At 43.3% G+C, this 9,043-nt stretch overlaps 1 protein-coding gene across 1 annotated transcript in view; it reads right to left on the reverse strand.

Moving 5' to 3' along the window:
• Window positions 1-948: 948 nt before the first annotated feature.
• myo5b (myosin VB) overlaps window positions 949-9,043 on the reverse strand; it is a gene marked incomplete at its 3' end in the record, with an annotated part of 19,250 nt that continues 11,155 nt past the window's right edge. Inside the window, 12 exon segments of the mRNA XM_035667416.1 lie at window positions 949-1,188; window positions 1,404-1,469; window positions 2,473-2,607; window positions 2,701-2,820; window positions 3,373-3,518; window positions 3,699-3,792; window positions 4,082-4,318; window positions 4,459-4,698; window positions 4,862-5,018; window positions 5,597-5,808; window positions 6,076-6,187; window positions 7,220-7,306. Of these exon segments, the coding sequence (XP_035523309.1) occupies window positions 949-1,188; window positions 1,404-1,469; window positions 2,473-2,607; window positions 2,701-2,820; window positions 3,373-3,518; window positions 3,699-3,792; window positions 4,082-4,318; window positions 4,459-4,698; window positions 4,862-5,018; window positions 5,597-5,808; window positions 6,076-6,187; window positions 7,220-7,306 (1,846 nt within the window).

A 9,043-nucleotide genomic window follows, 5' to 3' on the forward strand; every position in this document is an offset into this window, starting at 1 on the left:
CCTAGGAAGCTTCATTTGATGAAGCTTATTAATGATCCTACGTGTACTTTCTGTTCCTCTAAACTGATTGGCAGTTATTTTCACATGTTTTGGGAGGGTACCCCAGTGGCCAAATTTTGGAAGATGGTTGCCTTTAACCTCTCTAAGTTGTTTAAGATTAGATTGCCCTGTTCGCCTGCTACACTCATTTTGAATGATTTGTCCAGGCTGGGTTTGACACTGAATAAGAGAAGAGCATTGTTGGCTGGACTTATGGCTGCAAAAAACTAGTTGCCACACATTGGAAACCTCCACATTCACTCTCTTTTCGAGCTTGGGTTTTAACATATTTGGATATTGTCTATTTGGAGTTGTCGACAGCTAGAGTCCACGGAGCAAAAGAGTCAGCAATAGGCTTGGATCCAGGGGGTGGGTGGGTTATATTTAGAGCCCGTTTTGCTCTGTGCTCCAGCAACAGTTAAGCAAGCCTCAGTCAAAAATTTTATTTTATTTTAGTTGTTCAATCCTATGTATCTTGTATTGTATTTTTCCTTAAAATAAAATAAAAAATTTATCACAAAAAAAATATATTTCAATCGCCCCCTGGTGGCTGGTTACAGTATAGGTCATAAACCCTTTCAAATATGTTTTTATGTTATTTGATGCTATAAAAATGGGGTTTCATGTTCATGCCTGCTCACGATTGAGTCAGCTAGCTGTATGGGCAGGACATTGATACTGCGGCTCGTGTATTTGTGTTATTTTGGCTTCATTTTTGTACAGTGGGAGGAAGTTACGATGCGTCGTCCATCTTTACATACAGTGTACAATCTTAATGTACTTCAACACATTTGATTTGAAAGTTCTTTTGAATGCTGAAAACCTGAAATGTTTTTTTACACCCGAGGCCAGTCTTTCATGAATAATAAATATCATCCCAACATTACAGTACAATGAAAGTAAACTCACTATGTGATCATTCTTCTCCAGTAGCTGGGCCGTGCTGACTATCTGAGTCCTCAGAATGAGGACTTCCTCCTTGCGGGCATCCAGCTCCTCATTGGCTGATTTGAGCTGACTGAGCAGCAGATTGTAGCTGTCCTGGAGTTCATTGGAGGAATTGTTTTGAGATGCACGCTCAGAGATTGCCTTCCTCAGCTCGTTTAGGTCATTCTTGAGTTTCTTGTTCTCGGTTTCCAGCTCTTGCCTCTGCAGGGACACAGAACAAGAGATATTTAGGGTATATGATCCAGATGGAATCCTTTATAAAACACAATATATTAGTTTTTATTAATGTGTATTTTTATATTCATTTGAATATGACACAACAGTTTGACTGTTACAAGAAAACAATATCCAATATCTGTCGTCAGTAATCTATGAGTTTGTAGTGTGCTGATGGTGATGTGTGAGGTGAAGTGAACCTTCAGGTTGTTGTAGGCCAGATCTGCAGTCTCCTGCTCAGAGGTGGGACTCCTCGACTCAGAACCCTTTAATGAATGAAACACATGGAATTCAAGTCCAGTTCAGACCAACCGGACAAAACCGTTTCAGAGTTTTGCAACGAGGTGAACCAGCCTGTCTCAGCTCAACCTGATCTGGTTTTACTCAAATAAACAGCATCCATGGACATCAATGTGAACTTCAGATGGAGGGCAGGAAGTGAAAAGCAGAACGGAAGAAATGGAGGAAAGTCTGTGCTATTTTAAATGATATTAGATAGAAAGGTACAAACAGAAAATAACAACATATGTTGTGTTGTTGAACCATGTGAAGAGCCTCAGTCCACACTTCTCATCAATCTGATAGTTGCAGAAAAACAACGTTAAACTGTTCAGGAGCTGCACCTTGTGGTGGACCAGAAACTCCAACGATCTCTGAGGTAAAATCACTGTTTCTATAAATAGAGTCTGGCGGCTTTGAAGAGTGCACAGATGGATATAACGGCTTCAGAACGGGCTGTCTGATAGCAATGTAAAGTAATGGACATATTATATAATATAGTATAATATAGTATACACTGTCTGCTGCTTCCTTGTCAACAGAAGAACTTACAAACTGTTTCTTACAGCGTTTTTCTGTCAGTTTCTTCCATTTTCTTTCTTATGAACAACTTTTCAATCAAAGCTCCTCGTGGTTTCTTGGTTTGATCGACTTGAGCAACCGTAAATAAAACAGGCATTTATATTTTTGATAGAGTTTCCAACATAGAAAATCACTTCCTGTCCTCCATCTGCAGTCAGAGCCACAGGAACGCAGAGATGTGACCTCGTGCAAATGAGTGACTCTCAACCCTCTCGTGTTTTTATGTTTTCGGTATGTAAAGTCGGCAGTTATATCAGTACAGAGAGTCGTTGCTACGGAGACAAACTAATCTTTGGTCTGAACTGAGCAAAGCAACGTGGATCCTTGTTATCTGAGTGACTTTCTGCAGAGATAATAAAGACAGCTGGACTGAAGTATCACATCAGTATGAATATCGGTTGGCGACACCTTGCGCTTGGCGAGCTCCTCCATCTTGTCCACATTGGCCTGCAGTCTTTTCCTCTCCTGCTCCAACTCTCTCACTCTCTTCTGCAGCTTCATGAACAGACTGATGTCCATCGCAGCCTTCTCCATGCCCATCTCCTGCAGGGGACAACAAATCAAACAGTTAGCTTAGCATCAGGCTTCAGCGGAGGACCCTGCCTTCGTTCCACTCTTCCCTCCTCACGGACTCACCTCCACCAGCTGAATGGAGTCCTCGGTGTCTCCGACCTCTGAGGTAGAGATGGATGGGTAGTTGGAGTCTGACTCCAGGCTGCTCTGATTGGACGGGTTCCTCCTGTGGCCGGGTTGGAACTGGAGGATGATGGGAGTAGGAGAGTTACTTCATGTTGTGTTCTTTCATGGAAATAATTATTTACCGTTAATATCTATAGCAATACTTCACATTATTCTATTGCCAAACACTGACCCTCTATTAGTCGACCAGCTACCTGAACCAGAACTGCTGAGTACAAAGTTTTCTGTTAGAAATGTTCTGTATGGCTCCCCAGCATTTACACACTGACAGATGCTAATTGCTGATGTTGGGCAATTAGCGATATTAGCATTAATAATCAACTATACAGACAATATTTCAGCAATATAGGAGTGGTTTGGGGGACTTATTGGGGATTCTGAATCCATTTCTGACATTTTCAACAGGAAGCGGCCTTATTTTACCTCCCAGTGGGCAGTTTCTAAAGGATGGGGGCCCATACTATACATTTCTAACATTAGGGCTCTGTTGGCTGCAAACACACTAATATAGAAAGAGCTCCCATAATTTACACCTTTAATTCTGAATATGTAACATTTCCTCTGAACAATAGATGATGTTGGGCTGTGTGGCAGTGAAGAGGAGCTCACCTTGCTCAGGGACACCTCCTCCTTCAGGTTGTCGTATCTCTGCTCCAGTCTGGAAAACTCTTTAAGCAGATTCTGGTAACGCTGCCTCTCCTGATCCAGCTCCTTCTGCAGAGACGCCTCCTTCTGAGACACACTGCTGCCATCCTCTGAAACACACACACACACAAGACAACACAGCCACAAACATGACAGTATTTAGAAGCAAAGAGAGGCTCAAATCCCATATGATGTAGAGGTATTTTAAATTTAAATATAAAGCAGCTTTTCTATTTCTCCGAGCGAACGGAAGAGTTAACACCGCTCATGTGTTCTGGTTCAGGTCTTACCTTCAAAGCTCTTTGAGTGTTGAAGAATCCTTTGGTTCATCTCCTCTTTCTCACTTTTCAGCAGGGAGTTCTCTCTCTCCAGCTCCTCCACCCTCTGAGGAACAAAACACCATCAGTAGCATCCACCTCAGAGTTACAGGTAACATTCAGACAGCAGCTGAGGGAGGCTGTTTGATTACATACAATAAGTTTTCTGAAATGTTTAAATTAGAGTTATTCTGCAGCCATTAAACTGTGCAATCAACATTTACCTCATTATGATTAGTTAAAGCAAAACATTTCAACTATAAATGTCCTCACTTGCTGATTACTGATCTAATGACTGTTACTGTGCAGTTTGTTTGTTGTTGCTGTTCACACTGACTCTCCGGCTGTGCTCTCACCTGTTGGAGCCCCAGTTTCTCCGTGCTGTGCTCCTCCTCCAGCCTCTTCCTCTGGGCCGCCGCCTCCTGCAGCTCCTCCCTCAGCCTCTCCAGCTCCTCCTGCAGCGACGTCAGCTGACCCCCGTCGCCCTGCTGACTGCGGACCTGCTCCAGCTGCTTCTGCAGCTTGTTCACCTCCGAGCCCAGGGTGGTGTTCACAAGCAGCAGCTGCTCATTCTGACTCTTGTACTCCTTGGACTGAAAACACACAGACAATGTACGGCTGTTCAATACAGGACAGAACTTGGACTAGCGGTGTTAGTGCTAGTGGTAGCGGTGTTAGTGTTAGCGGTAGCGGTGTTAGCAGTATTTTTACATGTAGTTCCCAGTGTGAGTACCTGGTCATCCATCTTCCTCTGCAGCTGGACGATCTTGTTCTCCATCCCTGTGTTGAGCTTCTTCAGGCGTTCAGCAGAGCGAGCTTCGATCTTCAGCTGCTTCAGCTGTCGTTTGGCGAGCGTGCGTCTGTACGCGCACTGGATGGTGATGGCGGCGTCGCGTGCTCGTCTGAACTTCTTCCTCTGCAGCCAGCCGCGGACGCTCTTCTGGATGATCATGGCCTTGTGGTGCAGGAGGAACTGCGGAGGAGACAGGGTCAGTGAACCGAGGAAGCCTTCAAAAACATTCCACCTTAAATTGGAAACACTGCGCTTCCAATTTACTCATTACACCAACACAGAGACAGCGAGGAAGAGTGAGAGAGGACAATAAGGGTCAAGAAGAGCTGGGGGGGTTGTGTACCTCCTGGTAAATCCTACGGGTGAACATCCCTCTGGTGAAGGCCTGGATGGTGACAACAGCCTGTCTCACTCTCAGATAGGCCCGTTGATCTCTCACCATACGGTACTGTTTCTGACAGATGATGGCGGCTCGAGTCTGACGCAGGAAGTCAGCGTATCTGAAGACAAAATAAAACAGTTGCACTTTGGTTTGTCTTCAATCAGGACTTAAAACCTTTCGTCAGTCAGTTAAATTCTTATTTACAGAGATAGTCAGTTAGTGGTGAATCTGGCTAAAAAGCTCCTATTACATCACTCTGTGTTCATATAAAGTATTAATTATAGGAACTTAAAGTAAAACATGGCGGCAGATGGTGTTTTATCTCACTCTGAATTGAGGATTTATTTCCACCAAACCAGAGTTGGTTTTGGTGAATTTTATTCTATTTCTGTCCACTTTGAGTGAAGTTACGATGATCTGAAGGTAAAATGAGTGGCAGAAAACAGAGCACAGTTGCCCCAATGTATTAGCTAATTTTGGGGCGCTCTCACTGAATACTGGACCAATACAACACTTGTTGACCCCATTTGACACAAAAACATGGGAAAATAAGGTCCAGGTTGAAAACTGCCAAAATGAAATTAACTTCAGCTTCTCACTTCCTGTGGTGGTTCTGAAACAGTCTCAGTCTCAGTGGGTTCTGTGTGGGGTTACATACAGTGTAAAACTGTTATATCAGCACCATGAGGAACTCACCTGCGGGCCATGTACCCTCGCCCGTATCTCTGCAAGGTGATGGCAGACTTCCGGATCTTTCGGTATCGAACTCTCTGCAACCAACCTCGAACCGTCTTCTGGATCTTGATACAGGCCGAGCGGAACTTATCCGCCCGCAGCTTCTCCAGGTAGGCTACCTGACCCGCCCGAAAGAAGATCTTCGTCTTACCAAACTGGAACATGTCCGGCTCCTGAGACACAAGAGGACAGCTGGTAAGACACAGGGTCACACTAAATGAAATTCCGTCTTTGTGCTTTAAGTCAAGCATTTCAAGGACTTGTGGGAACCATGGTGCACCAACTGCTGCTGCTAAACATCTGAATAAACAACTAAAAGAACTGTGAATGGACGTGTTGTTTGGAGCAGGTTGCAGGATATAAAGGTCATAGATATAAATACAACAATAAATAAAACAACTTCATTTCAAGAAAACAACGTGTTAATAAGGTTTTCTCACCTTGATCAGAGTCTCCAGCAGGTTTTTACACACCAACTTCTTGTCTGCCAACATCATGTCAGACTTCTTCAGCAACACTCGATACCTGCTGAAGAAGTCTGGGTACGTCCACCTGCAAACAACACCAAGACACACGTTTGTCTCTGACAGCTTTTATTGTCATTTCTTTATGAATATGAAAACTTTATTGTCCACCCAGTGGAAATTAGTCTTCGGTTTAATATTATATTTAATATAATTAATTCCATCTGGAGCTCCACTCTCTGTCCTCTACTTTCATTTATCACTGGCCAGTGACTGTAGATATTTCCATCAGCCATCAGTGATCAAAAACAAAGGTAATAATGAAGGTAAAAGCTTGTCAATAATTCTGTCAGATTTACTTCTAAAGAGTTCATCATAAAAACTACCGAGCTGCTTCTGTGGCATCACTCTGATTTTGGAGATAATTGTCAATGGTTGGAGAACTTTAACATATCACAGGCTGTGAACTACAGGGAGTCAGGGGGAGCTGGGCTCCTCTCAATAACACATGAGCTCCTCTAAAAACATGAATTGTGAAATGTAGGGGGTCTCTCTACACTAATATATATTATATATTCTGTTTTTCTGTATCTTTATCAGGATCATGTGTACAATGAGGCTATTATTGATGTCTGTCATTAACTGATTATTAATGATCAGATGTACAGAAATAGGCCTTTATGGTTGCAGCTATGTTTCTTTGCAACTAGGTTTTTTTCACTGACTCCAAAATGGTTGAGTGTAAGTGCAAACGGTGTGTTCAGTATTGTTCTAGAAGGTAAGCTGTCAGTGTGAACTCCCATCTGACTCAGGGAGTTTGTTAAACAGCAGTTCTGTAGAGTTAAACACAGTGTACAGCAGTGGAAGGTTTGAGGGGGTCACAGTGGAAACAGATAGTGACAGTTTCAGAGCCTCTTTACACTCAGGTACATAACGAACAAACAGACTCCTGTTGCTCTGCTATCCCACAGACTCACATTATTAGATTTGGGTAGAGGCCATGACTATGAAAATAAACAAATTTTTAACCCCTCAGAGCCGACAGGAACTGACTGCTTACACCTGTGAGGTTCTTATGAGACTGATCTGAGGACAGAAGAGGACGAAGAGGGGGTATCACCTGGACGGGTATCCGGCTGCACTGATCCGGATAGTCTCCAGGACCCCGCAGGCTCGGAGCTGCTGCACCGCTCGCCTCGAGTCGAACCTGCAGCAACAGGAAACAGTTTCACATCACCTTCGTCCCGTTTCACACAGTTCAGCTCCAACACCAAACTCTTCCTCGTACCTCATCTGTTTCTTCGGCATCACGCTCAGAAAGCAGCTGCTGAGCCAGTTCTCAGCCGACTGACTAAGAGCCAGACTGTCACACAACATGTGACTGAGGCCTGAAATTCAATATAACAGCAGCAGCAACAACAGGAGGAGGAGGAGGAGGAGGAGGAGGAGGAGCAACAGAAAGCTCAACCAGGGTTGTTTGTCTAAAGGAAACAATGAATAATGTGAATAATGTGTGACTCATCCTTCACATATTCACATATCCACTGTTTTCTGTCCTCAGTCACATCCAGCTGTTCATCAGTGACACAGTCAGCTGGAAGTCAGTCAGTCAGTTTGGATGCTGAGAGAAAGTCTGTCCATATAATGACGACATACTAAATGCATAATATTCATGGTTTTTAAATCATTTGAAAAACCAGGATTATTTTTATGTTTAAAGCCTATTTAATAGTGATTTGTCTTATTTATTCAGAGAAGGTTCACTGAGAGGAAGCTTCTGATCACAGTCACACTGTTACACATATACACCTGGAAGCTGCCTAGAACCACAGTCTGAGCTGCTGCCACTAAGCAGTGCTTGGGGTTAAGAGCCATGCTCAAAGGCACCTCACAGGAGGGAGAACCGTTAACCTTCTGGTCAAAAGCTTGCATCTCTAACTTTTAGGCCACATTTACACAAATTTTAGAATCTTTTAGTGGATAAAACTGATAAAAAACGAAGAAAAACTTTGTTTCCTGCCATAAATGCCAGCGTACCAATCCCAGTAAAAAAAGGAGAAGGTCATTATAAGTTTAAACATTTTTATGAGTGAATAGTTTTATTGTGTCAGATGTTAGGAGGAGCTGGCAGATATCACAGATTAAAGTCACTTCTTTATTTGGCATTATTTCCTTCCTCTCTAAATGCGAGTGGCAAGGAGGTAGAGCAGGACGTCCACTCAAACCCATGAACATTGTGCGTACTTTCACGTGATTATAGACTAATGAAAACATACCTATGAATATTATATTATAGTAATGTTGCACACTGGCTTTAATAAATGTGAAACATGAATGGAGGTGCCTCAGTTTAGGGAATGGGACAAACACCTGTCAAGATTCATCTGGAATAATAAAAAACCCAGAGGGAGATACTCAACATTACAGCTGCCGGGGGGTGGGGAGGGGCATGGCCCTACCGTGTCTTAAAGATTACTACCTGTCTGCTCAGTTGAGGCCTCTTGTGTGCTAGTGTAATGTGGCATAGGAGGCTACATGGAAAGACATTTAGCTGCCTTTAATGGACATACCTATACAGTCAGTACTGGGTTGACCCAGCAGACTTTACAAGGCTCTCCAGGTTCAAAATCAGTTTGTTGCTTTCTCTATGAGGGTATGGTTGGAGGTGGTGAAGAGATTTCAGCTACACGGAGAGACAAGATTATTGAGCTGGCAGGCATATGATCCACAGTTCCTTCCAGGTCACAGGTACAGACAATGGGCTAAGCGAGGTATTACTGCCTTCTGCCAAATATTAACAAACTTAATAGTTTTGAGGACTTATGCCAGGCGTATGAGCTGGGCAAACATGACTTCTACCGGTACCTACAGAGTTGACACTTTTTTTAAAAGGAAATAAGGCCCTCTGATCCTACTGAGCCCTCAAGAATAACCCAGATACTTA

Source organism: Morone saxatilis, unplaced genomic scaffold (genome assembly GCF_004916995.1).
Source record: "Morone saxatilis isolate NCDOM2014 unplaced genomic scaffold, NCSU_SB_2.0 Contig21, whole genome shotgun sequence".
Lineage (NCBI taxonomy): Eukaryota > Metazoa > Chordata > Actinopteri > Moronidae > Morone > Morone saxatilis.